Genomic DNA, 21,096 nt, shown 5'->3' on the forward strand with positions numbered 1-21,096 from the left:
ACTCCAGCATTACTGTAACTGAGTTTTCTCATGTTGGCATGTCAGAAAAGAGACGAGTTTCATACACAACTTGAGGAAGATCGCATCTGAACATTCTGCTGCACCCCTTTGACATTTGATGCCATAACTTAACAGTTGTTCCACCATGTGTTGCGGGTCAATAACTCCTGGCAGGAGGTGTCCGTCTTGTTCACTGTCCACATTTCCCTTTTATTCCCACTGCCGTACTGCCAGCTGTTGTGCTGATTGCTCACAACTGCAAAAGAACCAGTTGGCCTTTTTCTAAACAGACACTATCAATGTTCCACCATACTATTCTGCATCTATATTTCTAATGATGAGATGAAACCTGGCACAAAGAAAGCAGTCCAAGACGAACCAAAGGGAATTTGAGGTTTAAAAAAACAATCATATAAAAAAAAGATGATCATGGAGAGGCTTGGAGGAATGTGATCATCACTCCCCACAGCTCCTCATGATTGCTGCCAATACCATGAAAGCGCTCCAAATAATGTTGTGGGGAATGCTGTGATACCCACATACAATGCAGGTCATCTTCTGCTCATGCAACCTGGCATTTGGAAGACTTATTGCATCAGCGAAGACAGCCAAGAGTGAATAATCTCTACCAAAATAGCTGTAAAGCTATGTTAGCACTTCCATGCTGGTTGCACCAGTATTTTCTGGTGTCAATCCAAGCTCAGATATTCAAAACAAACAAACAAAAAGGGGGCCTTCTTCCCATTAAGAGCTTTTGCCAGGTTTATGGATCTACCTACTAGGCTTACAACATTGGTGATAGTGAGCTCTTACCAATGGAAGATCCCAGCTCAGACTTTATCTTTGCTGAAATCTTTATGTGTCCTCTTGCAATGCCTTCCTTAGGCTAGTCTCGAGTTCCTCTGCTCAAAACAGACCAAAAATTTTAAAATCTGTTCACTGTTCCCCTAGGAAACGGAGACATGTTTTACCCATCCTCAGCTCCTCTGGCTTCCCTTGAGCTTCACAACTGCTCACTTTTTTTCCCTCCTCCAAAACTCCCTGCAAACTCAGCTCACCTGGCAGCTCCTCCAGTCTTGGCCTGCTCCTCTCTGATATTCACAGATAAAATTCCTCTTTTATTTGGCTTGTTTCATCTCTCTGGAATCCTGTCCTCCCTTCCTATCTGCTCTGAGCCACCAAGTCACTCATCATCCTTAAATCTCAGCTTTAGAACCTTCCTTCATGACACAGTTTGCAGCAGCCTGTGAGATGAGGTGAGGCCACGTATAGCAGGTGCAACGAGAAAATGTTCTGTATAAAAATAAGCTGTGGTGTATTGTGTCAGCCCCACCATGGAAAAAAAAGAAAAAGGAGCGTAAACAAGTCATGTGACATCCTGCAGATAACAAGAGATTCAAAACCTGCCGCTGCCTTTCACGGAGGATGTAAAGCGGGTGACGAACAGACCTCCGCAGAGCCGCCCGGAGCCCACCCGAGCGAAACCCGAAATCCTTCATGGATTTGAAACATCCCCCTGGGCAGAGGGGGTGGCAGTGGGCAGCTGCACGGGGTTTTCACAGCAGAATTAATTTATTTGAGGAGGAGGAGAAGGAGGGCAGATGACGACGTGCTGAGAGACCGCGCGGTGCGAGGGGGCGATCTCCTCGGGGTTTGCCCCTCAGCGGCCGCCGCAGGCCGCGGCTCCCAGCCGGAGGGAAACAGTCCCCTAGCGCCGGCCGGGCCCTCCGCCCACCTCAGGGCTCGCCCGCTCAAGCTGCTCGCTTGCCCCCCGCGCTGCCAACCCGCTCCCCGCCCTGCGTTTGCCTCAGGTCATCGTGAGGGGGGAAGCACGGGGCGGGCTGCTGTCCCTTTAAATAGCATTCCGTGGTTCACGTCGCCGCCGTCTCCTTGCGGTAATTAGTCGCGGGTCGTAGCGCCGCCTTCTCCTCCTTGCGGCCTCCCCCCCTCGGATCCGCCAATCAGCGCCCGCCCGCGTCACTCTGAGGGCAACGAAACACGGAGAAAGGGGAAAAAAAAGTTTGGTGAGGAGCGAGCGGGGCCAGGCAGGGCCGGGCGGGCGGCGGCGGGACGCGGCAGGACGCGGCGGGCCCGGAGGCAGGTGAGGAGAGCGCGGCCGGGGTGGGGGCCGGCGGGCGTGCGGGAGGCCCGCGGCCCCTCTGCCCTGCGGGGCGGGCGAGGCGGCGGCCGCCCTCTCGCCCGCGGGGAGCGGCAAGGGGGCTGAGGGGAGGGCTCCCCCCGCCCCGACCCCCGCACCCAGCGGGCCCGGGGCGGCGGCCGGGCCGGGCGGGCCCAGCGCCCCGGCGGTCTTTTTCTCCCTTTTTTGGTCGTTCCTTCCTCCTCCTCCCTCCCCCCCCCCTCCGCCCCCCCGGCGGGCAGCTCCTCGCTGCGTGCGCAGGAGCCATCCCGGGGCAGAGGTGTTTGTACTCGTGTCCTTGGGTGGAAGGGGAGAGGCGGCGTGCCGGCCCGCGGCGGGCCGCCAGCCCTCCGCCGGAGTTATTTTAGTTCGGCCGGGAGAGGCCGGGGACAGAGCCGGCGGGGTTGGCCTCTCCGGCCGGCAGGTCTCCTGGCTGCTGGGGGGATTGGACTGGAACTGGTGGCGGTGCCCGGGGAGGGGGAGGGCTTCCCCGCCGCCTCCGTGCCGGCGCCTGCCCCGGGCCGGGGCTGTTGGTGGCTGCTGCAGTCACTGTGCGAGTGCAGTGTAGCGGTTCTGGCTGGTTTGGGGACAGGAGCACTCGGGAAGCAACATGCAGTTTGTGTTGTGGCACCCTTGCAATTAAACCAAGGGTTTAAGCCTGCACAGTCTGTCATCCTTTTATGGTTTATTGTACGAAAAGTTCTTTTTGTTGTTGCTTTTGTGCTCACTGAGGAACCCTGGGAAATTTAGCAAAACTTACCTCTTTCTAAGCTCTGCAGAAAGCCTGGAGTGATAGATAAGGGGTGTGAACATCCACTTTTCTTTCCACAGGATGTTAGGATAGGGGAATCTCCAAAAATATAAAGCACTCATTATCTTACTGCTAATAAGAACGACAACAACAAAATACAGAACCTTCCACCAAATGTGCTGATGTAATGTGGAGGCATTCGGCAAAGCCGACGGTAGTTACTTCTTCCCCCTGAGTGGACTGACTTAAAGTGCACCGTTGTGTTCTGAAGTCCATTCCCTGGATGTTTGTCCAGACTTGTCCTATAGTAGATGTCCTTGCATAAGAGTTCAGGGGAGTAAAGAGTGTGCTGAGTTTCTTTCATTCTTCTAAGGATCTATGCTCGCATCTTAACTGTGCCAGGCTCTGTACACTGAAGAGAGAATACTGCAGCTTGGTAAGCTGCCCTGTGAACTTAAGGGGAAAAAAATTAGGAAGAAACTGTTCTTTTCCTCCTCCTGCTTCCGAGCAAATGATTTTGTTTATCTGATGTAATCTTAAATTCTGTCATGGAGTGCTAATCCTCTTCTGAACTGTGGATGATGGTAACTCAACAATTGAGGAAGCAAATATGTCAAGTCCTTCCTTAGTCTCTTTCCTGTCTCTCCTTTTAACTTTTATAGCTTTGCTCTTTGAATTCTGCCTGATTTGTTTATCTAGTGCTGAGGTACCTACACCTGTTCTTTATATTAATTATTGCCTAACCTAGAACAAGGGGACTGGCTCTTTTCTGATCTGTCATGTGTTTGTTCAGGCCAAAATAACAGTGTGTTTTGGGAGGATTTTTTTCCTTCTGATAGTGAATATCAAAGTTGATGACATATCAGTGGCATAATTTCTTGGGTTTACTACTTTCCAGATGGAGGAGAGGAAATTCTTCACTAGTGAAGAAGCTATCTCCTGTATTTATTTCATAGGATACCTATTAAAATATTTTTTTCTTACAAAACTGTGAGTCGTGTTAAAATAATAGACGAAAATAAATTTACTTTCAACTAATCATGAATTTATGGCAAAAATTAACTTTATATGTTACATAATACACTTTTAAGAGTGTGATCTAAGAAAGTAAGTTTACATTTCAATTTCTTCTTACTTTATGGTCTCAGATGGCATATTCAAAACCTTATACAAATAGCTTGAAAGAGATAGTGGCAAGTTATCAGAAGAAGAGTAGCATTAACACAAACTACTGAAGAGTTGCTATGGTTACAGATAAAGGTAATCCTGTTTCTGTGAAAGTGTGTCCTTTTGTAACAGCTATATTAATCAGTCTGATTTCTGAGAGAATTGTAAGTATACAAACTTCTGGCTCCATTTTCTTGGCAGCTAATAGCTATGCAGCTATTTATTTATTTATTTTAAAATACTGAATGGGCTATGGCTTGCATTCAAGATACTTGATTTAAGCTACAAAGGGTATTATAGATTACATATAAATGTACTTGGAGCATGCTGAATTCAATGGAAACTAGTGTACTTTTTTTTGCCCAAGAGATATCTGATGTCAAGGAAAAGTCTTTCAAAATGTCTAGGTCCTTTCTCAAGGACTCTGACTGGAGTGAGTTAGGTGGCCATCTATTGCTGGAGTCCTCAGTGGTGCAGCTGTGCAAGATATAATTCCATGTCCTGATTAAAAAAAACACCACACATCAACCAAAACAACAAAAAAAAAACCCTGAAACCAAACCAACCTGTCAACTGCTGAGAGTGTTTGAGACCTGTTAAGGCTGTGCGGCTTTATAGGCTAGGAGATAATGGGGAGGGGGGAGAAGGGTGATTCTCTTAATGGCTTATTCCCTACATAGAAGGGAGCAGTTGGAGTTTAACATGTGGATGAACTTTAATAAGTTCTCAGGGTAGCTAAGCTTTGGGTGGTTTGAGATAACTGCTAAACCTTCCAGGGGAATGTGTTTCTGTCTAGTGATCTGTACTGCTGTCCAGGCAACTAGCCAGTCCTCTCCGATGAGGACCCAGTATTTACCACATGCACTCTCTTGTTGTTTCCAGATTTGATTATTGCAGGGCAGCAGTACATCTTGGATTGAAAGCAGCAACAGAAATCTCAAAGTTCTTCAAGATTACCGAAATCTCATCAGTCTGGTATGTTGCTCTCTCTAGACTCCTGGAATAGCAAGTTAAATTCTTTGCTTGTGAGGGCCTCCTTAGTTACTTCTAAGGATACTGAAATTTCTAGGACCTTGGCTTTTCATCAGCAACTTCATTCTTGGGAAGTAAGATGCTACTGAGAACTATGGAACTATGTATTACTGAGGCTGTGTAGAAGATTGATTTTCATAGTGGTGGTTGTAGCAGGACAAGGAACTTGTGCTCCAGAACCTTCAGACAACATACACTCTGAACATGTTTTCATCTTGCCTATTCAGCCTGGAAATTCCAGGTACTTTTGCAGACTTTTAAAACTAAAGTCAGGTTGGAAAGGAGCTGTTGCTGATTGACTTTCTAGAGACTGCACACTGATGTATTGAAGAACGTATAAGAATGTGAAAAGGAATGTTTCTTTCATCGCCCAAGGATTTTTTTTCCCCGTCCTTACATAGACATGGCCCTCGTGAAGCTTATGTTGTTTAGGTTTGATGAAAAAACGATTAGTAATGTATCAAAATAATTTCTCAAGTGCCAAAGTTCTTAAATTCCTATACTAATGTGCTTTTAAAATTGATATATTTCAAAAAATATCTTATACAGCAAGTTTGAGAAATACTGTTTATAATAAACAGGACTGTAGCATCTGAGGGTGTCAAAGGAATGGGAAGCTAAATACTACTTTTAAAACTGTCTCTAATAATAAAAAAGCTAAAAGTCAGAGCTATAATTGTTTAAAAATAATAAATAAAGAATTCAACACATGCTGAAGTGCTGACATAATTGGCAACCAGAGAGTAAAGTCCTTTTCTACAACGCAGGTTCAGTATGTGTTTGCAGCAGGTCAGTTGCTTTGCTACTTATTAACGTGTACAGAATCCAGGAGGTGTAACGTCTCTTCAAGACTGTGGAAAACAGGTGCAAAGTTGTGAAGAAAGCTCTTGTGAGTCGCACAGATCAGTTGGGAGCTGGGCAGCGAGTAACCATCTCTTCATCTAATCCCTGAACAGCCATCACATGTAGCTTTTTATCGCTACTATTCTGGTCTCTGTTTGAACTGGTGACTTAAAGATGAAAGGCTCTGTTCTTGATCTCTTGAGCTGTCAAGTCCTCCAAACTCACTGTCTTCTTTATGTGTAAGATTACAGAACAAATGGCCTTTTAGCTGTTCCATGATTACAATAGTCAAATGAGAGTCAGGTGCTTTCTCTTGTTACTGTCCTCAGTGCAAAGTTCAGCGGCAGCAAACTGAATCTTTTTTACACTGCTGTCAAAGCTTCCCTGCTTAATGTACTTGCAGCTGCAATCTGCTATTTTAGTATTTTTTTTTCTGCATTGCCACAGATTTTGTGAGAGTAGCAAAGGCCGGAGCCTGGACCTTAAAATGGTGCCTCTGCATTTTCTGTGATATGTGTGTGTGTTTACAGGGAAAGTAGGTGGCTTATGTGCAGAAACTGAGTTTATAAATTAGGCTTTTTTTAATGCCTAGTTTTACTAGGTCTGCTTCAGCATGATATAATACCTGGAATAGCAATTTTTTTTTTAATGTCTGGATTCCCAACATCCACATAGAGATGTCTTTACCCATTGTTTCTAGTCCAGTGAGGTAGGGTCAGCTGTGAACTTGGTTTCGATACCCCACTTCACAGACTTTTTGGGGATCTTTTACTTCTGTGATGATAGCAAATTACTCTTGGGGCATTCTTAGTATGATGGTTTGTTGTTGTGTGGTTTTTTTTTTGTTTTAAATGAGATAAGGTAAGCAAATCTAGAAGGCCACAGTGCTGAATGGCAGAGAATCTGCTTTGCCATTCCCCTTATGCTCTGGGTAAGCCATGCTCTGGCTTATCAGAAGCTGCCAAGCTTCTGCCACATCAGTGACTCAGAGGCAGATGGAAGGGGCTGATGAGCACCAGAGCTGGGCTAAGGGAGTGGGCCAGACTGCACGACTGGGAGGGGAAAGGTGGGGGGGGGGGGGAGGAAAGGGAGTAACCTTCTCCCTTGTAGTGATAAGGAGCTGCTAGTTGCCCGTGTAACAGCAGCATAAGCTGAAGTGTGGGATGTTTGATGATAATTATTTTTCATTGCTGTTGCAGTTACGAGGTAGCTAGACTTCTGTAGCACCTAGAGCTGGAGAGTTTTGGGGTTATGTGCTTGGTTTTATTTCCTCCCCTTTTGAAAGTACCCAAACAATACCTCCGACTTTGGGGTTGTCATGTCCTCTCCTAGCACTGGGCAGTTTGGTTGATAAGATTTGTGACTTTTGCTGCTGTTTTTATGGGCCTAAAGTTAATGTGCTCTAAATTGAAGCTTCCCAGGATTGATTAGTGAGATACTTAAAGGACACTTTACTGGTATGTTTTATTTGCATGAACTCTGTTCTTAGTTTTGATTGCTAAGATAACATTTGATCGAGAAAGTATCATGTAAGTATAGCCTCACAGTTATCCTCAGGGGACCCTATTTACTTCTAGCAGTACTGACTCTTGCAGGGCGCTGAATTCGGGTGTGAGGGTTAAGGTCTGATTCTTTCAGCTTGTATTTTAGGTTCTGTGGGGGAAGTTAAGTAAATCTTGTGAATTTCGTCCTTGTAGTGGTTCATACTTACTAACTTACAACTACACAAATTGCTCCTTTTTAGTCCTGTTTGCATTTGTGGTGCGATAAATTGCTTTAAAATAGAAGGTAACACAAAATGTGCTATTTGACTGTTTTAGAGGAATTAAATGTCCTTCCTGAAGGTGTTTTTTTATGCTCTTTTTGGTTTACATATCACAGCTCAAGGGAGTGCTTAGCTGTAAATATTTTCCTGATGTAGGGTGGTATTTGCAGTAAAGCAGTATGCTAAACTGCCTTGGACTTGATTAATCTGCGTTAGGAAAGTTAAACAGATACCCATTTTGAGGTATGGGTGGTAGGTAAAGAGTGCTGGCTAGAGAAAAGGTGGTAAGAACCAAGGAGAATTTTTCTTCTCTTCCCCTGCACAGTACAAAAACAACCCGAATGTACTTACGCTGACAAGTGCTAAATCTTCCTCTAGCTTAATATTTTTAGTTATTTTACACTAAACACAAGAAAACGTTTCATGTAAGGCAGCCTTGCTAACCAGATAAGTCTTGTGTAACTGATGATACTTGGTGGGTGCAGGACTGACTGTCCTGGCTCTTCCCCGCGTTGCGTGTTTGGAATGGGGCAAGGTTTTTCTCAAACGAGGTGTCGTATCTGCAGTTGTGAAATATTTATTAAGCCTTCTTTTGGTTTTACTCTTCTTGCGCGTTCCAGGCTTTTCACTTGATAGATGGGTAGAGAACTGCATCAGTGTTTACATCGAGGAGAAAAAAAACAACTTTTAATGTAGACGGCAGGTTTTTGCCTAGTGTGAAGAGGAAGCTGTGCTGTGAGAAACGCTGTTGCTTGTCAGAACGCGAACAGGATCTTGCAAATTTGTTCGGTCAAGTGAAGCCTGAATAAGCACAAAAAGTTTGTGGCAGAAGCCATGGTACCTTGTGAGATGGAGACAGCCACTTCCTGCGGAGCTCCTCTTCTGCTGACTCACGCTTTGAATCGGTAGAAGAGTCCGGGACCGGCAACCCCACGCGTTTTTCGGCGGGATTACTAATTTATATGGTGTGCCCGGCCTCCCAGGGTAACTCCGGTCACTCTTACAGCGTGGATGGGCCCCAAACCCCCAGCTAGTTTTACCCCGTAAGCAGAGCGGGCGGCAGTTGTGTAACTGCGGCGGGAGAAGCGTTTCCAGCCCGCTCGGCGCTCTCCTCTCCTCCGCCCTCAACCCGTCCGGCGGGAGCGCGGCGTGCTGCGTAGGGCTGCGCGCCCCTCGGGGGGGGGGCCGGTGCTGCCGGGAGGCTCGGCGGAGGGCGCAGGGGGCGGCCGGAGGGGCTGGCCGCCCGCCCGCCGGAGCTCGCTCGGGGCGACGCGTCGCCAAAGGGTGTCGTTTGTCACGGCCGGGAGCGGGGTCCTGTCCCTTTAAGAACGAGCTCGCCTAGGGTGTTCTAATCTGCTCAACCTAACCTGCTAGCAAGGAAAAGTTCTTTAAATAATGGATACGCCGCTCCGCCAATGGGAGAGCGGAGTCTGGCGGGCGGGGCGGGGCACTCTCTCATCCACCAATAGGAGCGGGGGAGGCGGGGCTCCGCGTCCAGGCTAGGTTGCGCCGAAGTACAGCTTCAAGTGAAGTTAATCTGGGGTGAAGCAAACAGAAAATTGAGGAGATTTTGTTGGTAGGAATTTTCCGGTTCTAATCGCGTCGTGTGGCGTTATTTCACCCTGCGGGGCAGTGGAGTTCATGTGCGTGGGGCTTTTCTTCATTGTTCCGTTTCCTAATGGTGGCAGAATATTCACGTTTATGCAGGGAAGCAGAACAAAAGGGCTCTTCAGGCAGGAAATAAGGTGTTGAGAGGCTCAAACTTGACCGAGTTTCTTTTGTCATCTGGCGGCTTGCACCGGGTGCTTTCGCTTGAGAGGATCGAGTCGTTCCACCTTATTTTACGGAGAAATGTTAATTCTGAAATAGCGAGGATAATGCTGCTGGTTTGGAGTTACACAATGTTACAGGAAGAGAGCTCGATTTTAACTCTAACTTCTCTGATTCTGCTGAGGTTTGAGCTAACTAATTATGACAGCTGCTATGGGATTATTCAGTGATAGCATTTGCTCTAAGTCGTTTGTCTTAAATTGTCTTTTGTTATGTCACTGAAGACTGCTGTGCTGTTGTCTGTATATTCTTGATGAGACGAATGTCTCACAGGGCTCTGGTGTTTAGAACAAAGATATGTAAAAATTATGTAAAACACTGCAATTTTTCTATTTTTTTAAAATCAGTTTTGCAGAGTGTCTGTGTCTGTCAGAGCTCTGATTACAAACAGAGGGGAATTAAGCGTTATTGCCCTGTGTTGCAGCTACTACCCTTCCTGCCAGAAAGAAAAAAAAAAAAGGGGGGGGGAGGATTTTTTCTTTGGAATTGGTCAGAATGTCTTTTGCATCCTGTATTCCCCAATGATAGCAGGCGTATTCTTTGAGGGAAGATTATTTTCAGCTTCTGTACCAGGTTTATCATATATGGTATTTTTAGTGACACTTTCTGCATCTGAAATTTTTTCAGGAACAGGAAAAGTAGGATTTACCATGGGTGGCATGGGATAGGGTGAGAGGGAGGAGAGCAGGAAGTGGTGAGTCAGGAAGCAGGGGGTTTCTAATGAGAATGAAGACTTTCTTTTCATTGCCATCCTTTCTATACCTTTGACAAGCGTGTTAGATGAGGCCACATACAGAACAATGCTTTCAAAACGGTGAATATATTTTCTTACTTTTCTAAATATTTCCTGTTTTTTTTTTTTTTTTTTAAAAACACTTGTGACTGTATGCAGCAGCTCCTGGGAATTGGAAAGAAACACTCACAGCCCTAATACTTGTTGAGTCTAATGAGTTTGATGGGAGATTAGTCAAGATGATAGAAGAATGGATGTGAAAATTGAGCAACAATCTTCCAAATGACAGTGGAAAGCGATTGCTTAGACCTTTACTGAACATAAACAAGTGTGGTTCTTAAAACTGAAACAATGAGGTATATACTTTACATTGAGCCATTTTGTTTTCTCCCCAAATGCTGGATATGGATTACTTTTATATATGTCAGAGTGTCTTGACACACTGGCATCTTGCCATGCTACAGTGGCTTATAGATCTAAATTACTAATTCACTCTTGCTATCTGTTTTTAGCTGTTTATAGCTTTTTAAAAAATATTCTAGAGTGTATTTAAACTCTGAAAATATGCTTTAGAATGAGTAGTGACTATATATGGTCTTTTAGCTGAGAGGTGGGCCAAATCTCATGTGTCAGGGGAGATGTTTAAGACTGGGATATGTAAGTGTTTAAATACTTGGATTTTGATTCATTTCTGAACTTGCAAGTGATGCTAGACCTAGACCGAGTGGCCAGATCAGATGTCTGAGGTGAGGGCATGAAGAATAGTATAGTTTAATGTAATTTCTATAAACTTATATATGATTATGTGTAATAGACTTGCTTAAACAAAAGGAAGCAAACTCAAGTATTTGTGTGCTATTAAATACTATGTTTAGCCAAAAGCTGGTTTTGCTTAGAACAGGAAAAAAGTTGAACACAGGAGGCAACTTGGGTCATAGTGCTTGATGACTGGGTAGCCATTCTTCTCGGGTCCCCTCTGCCCCCTGACTTAGTTAGGAAAGATGTATTATTTGGGAGCAATTTTCCTGTTCTATTCAACACAGAAGTGAAATGCTCAACTCTCTCAGCACATGTATACAGTTCTAATGCAGGCTGTTTGTAGAAAGCAGATCTGCCCTAAAGGATAAACATACCACTTTGCTGGCACAGCTGTACAACTTCTGTATTCAGGCTACAGCAAATGTTTCTTGCTTGCATTCAAAGCCGTCGCTGGCAGGACCCGTGTTGTCCCCACACGACGATTGGTTGTTCCAGCACTACTTGTTCACAAAACCTTCTCCTGCACATGCTCCATCTGTAGATCTTCAACACTGTGAGTGTTTTGTGTGCTGAGGGATTTGTGTGTCTGCTGCTTGTGCCAGGATGGAATCTACGTCTCTGATGAGAATAAGAGATTCTGAAAATGATTGTAGACCTGTGTACGAAACGCAGGGCTGGATTTTATCGCCCCTGTTTGAGGCAAAGGAGATCTGTGCTCTACGGTCCACTGACTGCGTGTGGTATTTCCCAGTGCTGTGAAGGAGGTGATGGGCCCACCATGTGCTGGGATGGTAGCCCCATGCTCTGTTTCTGTTTGATACTACTTAGAGAAGTCTGCGTGCCTCCCATGGGATGATCTTTGTAAAACATGCCCAGAGACATAGTGAGGGCAGTCATCTGTCCTGCAAACAGTGACGTGGGCTTCAGATCCCTGCTTGAGTGCCCTCTGCTACACGCAGGGGTCTTGCCAGCAGAGTGGGCTGTGTGCGCGCTGAAGGCAAAGTCAGCTAGGCTGGCTTAAATTGTTGTAAATTAGTGGCTCCAGCCAACCCAACTGGCTCTTTTCCTCTCCTCTTCTCCTTATTTCCCAAGTGGTTTAGCGATCATTTTTGCTAATTGCTGTGTGCCCAAGGCAGAAGGGAGTAAGGGAGAGGAATAATGTCGCCTTAGAGAGTTTCAGCTATATCCAAAAAGGGCCATCTGCCCATAGTTTGAGGCATGAGGTTAGACCTGTTCACGCGTTTGCTTGCAGTTTCTAGGAAGGACGTGGTGAAGGGGTGAGCTCAGGAGCTGTGGATCGTTTCGGCCGTGCTCTCGTCATGCAGATACGCAAGGACTCCTCACCGAGATAGTTGGCCTCCTGTGGTGTGGAGCTCAGTCTGGGTGGGGCAGATGATCTGGCCAGTGATGTTTACGCTGTAATAAGGTTTTGTGAAAATAAGCAGTTAATTACACATGACCTATAAAGGAATAAAAATAGCTTGGATCTGTTCTTGCTTTAAAAGCCTTTTAACAGAGGCATGAAACGTTTGGGATTTTTAAACCTGCTTATTTTTTTTACCTTTAGAAATATCAGGAACATTAAGTCCTTCTTCCCTGTTCTTGTTGGATGTCTCAGATGTGTCATAAGCTTCTCAGCCCTTAATTGAAGGGGTGGGGTGATATATTTTTAACAGATCCCTTCTTCCAACTGTGTTTATAGGGCTTTTGAGCTAAATAGAGATTAGCAAAAACAAAGCTTTGACAGTGTAAAAATCCTTTTTCCTTGATCAAGTTGTGACTTTTTGCTTGTTTTCCAGTTGTTGACAGAGGTGGTTTTCGTTTGAAAAGTAACTTTTTTAGCTATTAAATTATACATTAAGAGATAAACTGAGTTAAATCCTAACTTGATCCATCTTCTGCTCCATTTAGATCAACTTAAGACAATCTTTTGAGTATTACTTAGACAAGTGAACTCTCACATTTGAGTGTTTCCTAAAAATAGCTCCTTTTTAAGCAGCAGTTTTATTAAATACACAGTTCTTTGTTTAACTGAACGGTTCAGCAGCCTTGAAGAAGCTGAAACTGTCTCTACGCTGAAGACCACCCCTGCTCAGCCATTCTACCCTGTCAGGATGCATTTGTATCACAGCACTCCAACCTTCAGGATATGGTATTTGTCAGTCTGAAACATAATAATCCTGTATCTGGAGAACGAAACTATAAACACTGTGGCTGACTTGGCAGGCCCCAGCAACCACCTGAACAGTTCAACCAGTGCAGGGTTTAAGACAACACTGTGCTGGAATGTCCTGTGATTCATGATGCTAATGCATTTTTATCTATGTGAAGGATTAGGGAAACAAATACAAACTTAATAATCAAATTGGAGTGGGAGCGTGATAGCAGTGTATTTGGGGACTGAAGTGAGGTGCTTTCAGCTTTTCAAAATGTTTTCCATTGGATGTGGGTTTGTTTTTAACAGGGACTTAAGTTTTCACCGTTAGCTTGAACAAAGAAGGGGGCTAGACAGTGTTTGTGTGTGCCATTGAATATAATTGGGCTGATGAAAGCAGAATCTTGCATGTTGAAGGCAGATATTTTCCACTTAAGGTTTTAAATTATATTTGGAGGTGAGAGGCAGGAGAGAACCACTGATAGTACAGGCAAAAATATAGAATTTCTGTACCTAAATTGGACGTACGCCTTTTTTATACAAAAGACTATCTTTGAGTTAGATTGTCAGAAGAAAACATGTTAACAAGTTGTTGATCATACAGGTTTGAGGATGAGGTGGCAGGGGAGATAAGAGGCTGCAGAGAAGAATAAAATTGTTTCTCTGCTACCTCCTATATGAGTTTAAGATGTTTTTCTAGAACAATCATATAGAATCAAGGCCTTTAATGCATTGTAATGTTATCATGTAGCAGAATGTCATTCTGTTGCACAGAAAACCTGGCGTTGGAATCTGCACCCTTATGAAGGTAGGGGTGAAGAAGTGACTGTGTTTTGAGTGTTAAACTGGAATGTTTGGAGAGTGTTCTTCCTGCTCAGTTCCTCCAGAGTCAGGTAAGAAACTTACAAGGTAGCTTTTGTTGCTGATACAGCAGAGTTTTTTTTAAGTGAACTTCATCAGACTACTTATGTAGGGATTATGCTATCCAAATATCCTGCTAGTATGATGTACTGTTGGATATTGGTGTTAAGTCCTTGAGTAAAGTAAGTTTGTAGGTATTAGAGTTAGTTATCAAACAAATGTTATTGTCCTGGTGAAAAGTAACTAGAAAAGTAATTATTTTAGTGTTTTATGATATCAAAACCACTTGATTATTAACTTGCAATAAAGAAAAAAATAAATAAATTGTGGCAATATGGAAGGACTTACCTGAAACGCTTTTTAGGGAAGAGACTTTAGAATTGCTCAATAGGACTGTTTTGAATAGCAGTATATTTTCATGGGATTTGTTTAGAGTAACCTGGGAGAGGAGGAAGGCAGCATTTGTAACAATGTCAAGGTAAGTGTGTGTTGTTAGTTAAATAACAAACAAATTTTCAGTGGAGTGTGACAGACCATGCATGGGCTGAGACTAGTGCTGAGATCAAGGAGTATTTGACTTGTGGACTGGTCTGGCAACTGTGCATGAATTTTTTGGCTTCCTAATAAGTCTAGTGGAACTTGACATAGTGCTTTGATTGTGATTTAAAACTCCTGTGCATAGCAGTGGAGTAATTGACTGGCTTTAATTTTTTTTATTAAACAACAACAAAAAAAATCTAATTTCACACTCTGGTCACTTAGTTGATTGTGTTGCCTTCCTGCGTTTGCTTTTCTCTAACTTCTTGTCTATGAAACTTTTGACGTGTTACCTATGAGCTCTCTTACTGCAAGAATTAGCTTGTTATTCTTCAAAGTCATAATGTGACTGTGACCCATGGTCTTAAGTTTATAACTAGTCATTCTGTATATGAATAAATCCCTGATTAGTTGCTGCCTACTTATCCTTCTGTCTTCTACCTCAGATTCCCTACTGCACAATCCGAATGGTTGAAATATCAGTCTGCTCTGTGGAGGAATACCTCTGTCCTTGCTGCGGCTCTGACACCTTAATTTCTCAGACTGTCAAGGCCTGAGATGAAGAATTTATTGAGACTTCTTTGTATGGCCTGAGAGCTTTATCTGATGAACTTGCGCAGTGTGGCATATACAGCGCAAAATGCGCATTGCAGTGTTGCTGGGTTTACTTAAGCAGCATCAAAGTTGGCTGTTAAAATGGGAAAGTTTTCTCTTGAAACCCAGGGTTATGGGTTATAAAAATTAGGGATTTTTGGTGTGAGGGATACAAATATTCTTCAAAAGTAGCGTGGTTGTTTTTTTTTTGTTGTCATGAAAGGAGTGTGAAACAGAACAGACTTACGGGAGACAGTGTTAGGGCACTGGACTTTTGTTTTTCAGGCTGTAGTGAGGACCTGGTACTTGTGGAATTAGCCTAGTGTAATGCTGCAGTGCCTGTGAATGTGTCTTTAGGCCAAGCTGAAGGGCATTGATCTTGCTATACCTTATACCATAATAAAAGGGAATATATTATGCTCTTTTTCCATTATTTCCAGATAGAAGCCTCATTGGCCGGTGTTTGTGAATAGAAGGCAGTGAACATCATGACAGAAAGCCCCACCTTGCTGACAGTTGGGGTTCAATACCTTGTGAGCAGATTTGGTTCCCTCTTCATCCATTCTAAAGTGTGACACAGACTTTAATATGCCAAGTAAAATAATTGAAGCGAGATCTGGCTTGCTTTTTCTATGTTTGTCATCAACTCCTTTATATCTTGAATTTTCCTTTCTCTAGAAACTGCTGTTACTCTGTCAGGTGTCGATTTGTTCTCTGGCAGAATGCGATCACTATGGCAAGAGGATAAAAAGAGAAGTCAGATGTACTTAAAGAGTTATTGTTCAAAATGCTTCTAAAAATGCAAATTTCTGTTTATGTGGCTTGAGGAAAAAGGGGGAATCCCATGGTACTACTTAACAGCTTGGCCCTTTTGGATATAAGTCCCTCCCTTAAAGCCATTTATGGCTATGTTTTTCTATGTAGAATTGTAGAAAGAACTCTGTACAAAGGTACCATCGTAATAAATGGGGAGACAGTGGCATCAAGCCATACTATTTTTAGGCTATTGTGCTCTTAACTTGCTGATCTAAGTGTTCTGGACAGTAAGTGGGGGAGACATGGTACTAGAAATGCAGGCTGACATAGCTGAATCCTGTCTGGAAGCAGAATGAATAGCAACCTTGGTTATCGGAAAGGCAGTTCACAGAGTTGTACCTGGAGTATTACTAGGTAAAAAGGGTACCCTGGTGATTAAAGCACAATATTTGCAAGGCAGACTTTTACTCGAAAGCTGTCAGCTCTGGCTTTCTTGTCAGTTGAGAAGCTGAAATATGTGCAGTCTGTTCTGTATGGGCTTAGGAAAGAAGTATAAAAAACTCCCCTATTTTCTGTTCCATGATGGCAGTGGGAATAATGCCAGTTGTCCTCAATCAAGTTTCTTCCAATAGTTTTCAAGCTTTTCCTAAACAGTGTAATGACCTCTCCATCTGAGCAAGTGGTGTACTTTTGGAAACCTTCTGAAAGGAGAGTGTGTCTCTGCAAATTTCTGATTGTTGCTTAGCCCCTTATCTATTAATCTGGCTCTGTCTGGGATAGTTAAGGCTGACACAGGGCAACTCTTAGTTTTCACTGTGACCTCTCGGTGATGTATGCGTTTTTTCTTGGTTTGTACTATGAGGGAGGCTATGCCTTAGAGCTCAGTTTTGATACTAACTAGGTAGTTTCACCTTTCTATTGCAGCACACTGTTAACCTTGACTCTTCCGGCACAGAGCTGTAGAGCTGCGCCACAAACCAAATACAAGAACCCATCCAAGCTTTTGAAGAACGAAGTCTTCAAGGTAGATAGTTCCTGGCCCAGCAACACTGTGACAGAAGTATCTAAAGCCCCAAACTACCTGTATCATGAAACCATTGCATTGGTTGCGTGTGAATATGTATTGGATGCATGTATGTTGGTTGCACTTGGCCGTTTACACGCTGCAGTGCTTCAGGAAGTGTAAGGTGACAGTTGAGAGGAGGCTCAGGAAAGATGGAAAACTTCATAGTGTGACCATGGTTTATTCATATCTTCAGTGAAACTTGACAGTATATTAAAGCAGTGGATAAATGTCAATTGCCCAGCATGGTGGCTGCTGATCAACTGTATAATATTTTCCCGTGCTTTGTGCAGGGTGATAGGTTTTGGTATTTAGACATCCAGTAACTTGTTTGGGATTATGCAACCTGGCTTCTTCAGTGATTGAAATAATAATTAAGGAAAGAAAAAACAAAAACAAACCCCCCTAGAATAGCATTAGGATTAAAACAAAGTAGCACCTTTGAGTCCCTTGGCTAAATTTAAGTGCATTGCAAAAGCTGAGGAATGTAGCTTTGCCACAGGGAATATCATACTTACACCTCTCCTGCCGAAAACTTGTCCTTAAATACCCTCTTTGTTTGGTCAGGCTTTAGCTTTAGGTTGAGTTCCCCATCAAACCACAGTAAGGGTATTGTATAATTTTGAACACTTAAATTAGACATAGTGCATAATTCTAAATAGAGCAACACATCATGCATGATAATCACAGTGTTCTTGGAAGTTAAGTTGAATTCAAGATGCCCTAGCCAGAAATGACGGTGATGATTGCTTTATTTATTAACAGCTAGGAACCCTGATATTAGAGCAGGACCTCCCTTAGCATTAGGCCCACGTAGAAGTGTAGCATTATAAGCTAATTAAAATTCTACATCACGCTGTTTACAAAAACAAGTTATAATGTGTTTTGTGCTTACTGTCGGTTCTCCGCAACAGGTGTTTTGTTAACAAGAAGCTGTCTATTTTGGGAACTCATGCTAAAGCGGCTTTTATCTCTTCTGGGTTTGATATGCTTAAAATAAGTGAAACTTATGCTGTGTTGAGAGAAGATTACTTGTTCACTGAAGCTCAAAAGATGCGATTACTGAATATGTCTATTCTTGCAGTAGTTATATAGGTAATCTTGGAAGTGTTTCAGTCCTTCTTACAGATTATTTTTCATCAGTTTGTAAAGCCAAACCTGTTTTAAAATACAGTGTCACAGATAGTTTATGGAATTACCCTCCTTCTTCATTCCTTAAACTTTGGTCTGGTACCTTAAGGGGACATAGAGAATTTTAGAATCTCCTGATTCTAATTTTACACAACCTTTGATTTCTGAAATGGCCAAAGAAAGCAGAATGTAGCCTTGTCTTGTCTGTTTCAGAGTAGCTTTCTTATCTTCTATAAAGCATTTTAAAAGAAGGCATTTCTGTGATCTGTCAGATTTCAAGTAAACTCTAAATTTATAGGACTGTGTAGAAATACGGAGAGCAACTTGAGAATTCCTGCAGTCTTTGTTTTGGGCACCTTAATGCCAAAGTACAGCTAGGAGATAGCACATACTTCTAGAGGGAAGAAAGGGGCTCCTCAAGCAGTATCTGCAACTAGTGCATCTCAATATGCAACTGGTTCAGCTACACATGATGGAAACTCTGGTTTGTGCGAGCTGGTGTAGCAGACTGCTGACAAGCAGTGACTGAGATAGTTTGATTTTTCTGATGGGTGTAACTTCTGAATTTTTATTCCTCTTGAGTAGAGACACCAGAGCAAGTATTACCTAAAAGCGCACTCTTTTAGTAGTTGCATGTTCTATCATGTAACTTTGTGTAAGGTTTCTGTGACAGTCTTGTCATAGCCATCTTCCGAAAACGGACCTGCTGAGCCTGTCTGCCTCTAGCCTTAAATCTTGGGTAATCTGGGTAGCCTAAACCGAATAAGTACAACCTCACATTTTGGGAGAAAAATGCTGTGGTCTTTCTGCTGGCTTGTGTATGGACATACAGGGCTTTGGGTAGGACAGCACAACCAGCGGGGTGCCTTGCCGCTGTCCTCTCTGCGTTCCTCAGATACGCCTCTTGAACTTCTCTCACCATGACTCTGAGATACCAGTACAAAACCAGCTTCCCAAAACATGTGACATGCTCTTTTCTCACCTTCATTTTTCTTGGTCTCTAATTCACTCAGAAATTGTCTTTGTACTGAACAGCTATAGTTACTGCATTGCTCTCAGTGCTTTTAATGTTTAACTAGTTATCTTTATTGAAGGTCCCTCTTGTGTCTCGCTGTAAACAAGCGTGTCCAGCTCCAAGGGTTATTTGCTGCTTTTCCTCTTGAACCCAAGAAGTGACTTTTGTGGTGCGTGTGTTCTATTTTTTTTTTTAAGTTGCGTTCAGGTTGACCTCTCCAAAAAGGCAGCTCTGTCAGCTTAGATTTTCTGAGTGTCGTCACTGAAGAGACAGAAACTTAGAACATGCTAGTGGTGCTCTTTCTGAAAACATCTTTGTACTTCTCTGGGCTGGAGTTTCCTGGATTAACTGGTGTTGCCTGCAAATATATTGTGCTGCTGGAGAATGAGAAGTAAATAAAAGGCTATTAAGTTTTCTAAGTCAGAGAAAGAAATGATGTTTCTTTGAATTTCACAAAGTTTGGATACTGTCATATGCAAGGGCCTAATTCTAGTGATGCTGCAATGTTAGTCTTGAGCAACTAAGAAGTCCAAATGTAGCTGCTTAAATGTACTAACAATGATAATCCTTGGTATCTTGAGTTATATTCTGCTCAAATCGATATACATGATAAATGGGAGGAAAATTCCTGAAGGCTTTTATAGAGTGCTGCATTTAGTCTTCCAGGTGCTGCAGCAGTTACCGTATGCTCCAGCACAAAGTAATGGTCATTCCTGCAAAAACCCCACCATCACGCGGTGAAAGCTGGTAACTCTATGTGGCAGCTTTCTGGAATTCCAACACTTCATGAAACTCCTTTTGTCTGTACTCTGCCTCTTTGAAATCCCATGTAAACAAAATGTGATTCTTCCTACTAGTCAAAAAATATACCTTTTACATTGCTTGTTGTTTGCTCGTTTTTTAAGGATTAATCTTCAGAAGAGTAGTGAACTTGCTGGAATTGCCCCTTTTTTTTGGTATGCTGACTATACTAAAAAGTTTGGAAACTAAGTAAGGAAAAACTGGCTTATACTTCTGGTTTTTGTTTGTAGACTTTCAAGTGGTCACTGCAAGTAACTTGATATATTTACATGAGGTGAATGAGAGTTTCTGAGGTATCCTATTTTACAGCAGTTAATCTTTGGTTCTAGTAATCCTTACTTTGCAAAGGTTGAGTGTGGCCACAAGTAGTAATTACAGTTTCAAAGTAACATCTATTAATAGCGTATGCAGACAAGCATAGAAAGCTGAATCCTTATTATCCGTGATCTTCTTGATACCAGCATAGAATCCGTGCGTCTTTGTTCTTGCTTAGTGAGAGTGAAGAGGTTGTAGTGAAATATTCTCTTGTTCCTGGTGTAACCTTGAGTACGGGAGCAGGCAGCTGTAGTTAGCACTCTACACACTTCAACACTAGAGGCTTTGTCTGTACCAAGTGTTCCTGGCTTGTGTAGTGATGTAACACTGGTAGTGTGATATTCTGGCTCAGATTAGTTACGAAAGTTGCTGATGTTCCTTCCCTTCCTAAGACCTGAACTCTCTCTTTTCTGTCCATCTGCCGCTTCTGAGATGGCGTTTTGTCATGTGTGGCTTGTTTTTTTTTCCCCACCACTGTGATTCATTCACAGTCTTTCTGCCCTCTTAAATCCAGGATTGATACTGTACAGGGAATGTAGCTTTCTTGAGGGTCTAAACTTTGTTTATGTTTTAATTCTTATATTATTCTTTAATTCTTAAACTTACTGACTACTTAGGATTAGAAGTGAAGAAAATATTTCTGTAACTCTTTCCTTCTTTTTGTAAAGTTTCTGCTAGGAGTGTCTAATAAGTGCTTAATTTTAGCCTAAAATAGGTCTATGCATGAAACAAAAATAAAAAGCTGTTAAACAGGAATAGACTGGAACATAACTAGGTATTGGATGACTTGTCAAGTGAGTTGAGAGAACATCTTATGTAAGGCTTCGGTCACTAGTTTCAATATTTTGTTT

General features: G+C 42.9%; 1 protein-coding gene across 4 annotated transcripts in view; it reads left to right on the forward strand.

The window, feature by feature from the left end:
- The first annotated feature begins 2,079 nt into the window (after positions 1–2,079).
- Positions 2,080–21,096, forward strand: part of ZFAND6 (zinc finger AN1-type containing 6) — a 38,019-nt gene continuing 19,002 nt past the window's right edge. The window contains exons 1-2 of one of the 4 annotated variants that reach the window (XM_086620640.1): positions 2,080–2,101; positions 4,938–5,030. Coding sequence is in view for 1 of the 4 variants with exons in the window: in XM_086620638.1 (XP_086476764.1) it covers positions 9,337–9,338 (2 nt within the window). In the remaining 3 variants the exon portion in view is untranslated. The other 3 variants (XM_086620639.1, XM_009978634.2, XM_086620638.1) reach the window with 3 other exon arrangements.

This window comes from Tauraco erythrolophus, chromosome 14 (genome assembly GCF_009769465.1).
Source record: "Tauraco erythrolophus isolate bTauEry1 chromosome 14, bTauEry1.pri, whole genome shotgun sequence".
Taxonomy (NCBI): domain Eukaryota; kingdom Metazoa; phylum Chordata; class Aves; order Musophagiformes; family Musophagidae; genus Tauraco; species Tauraco erythrolophus.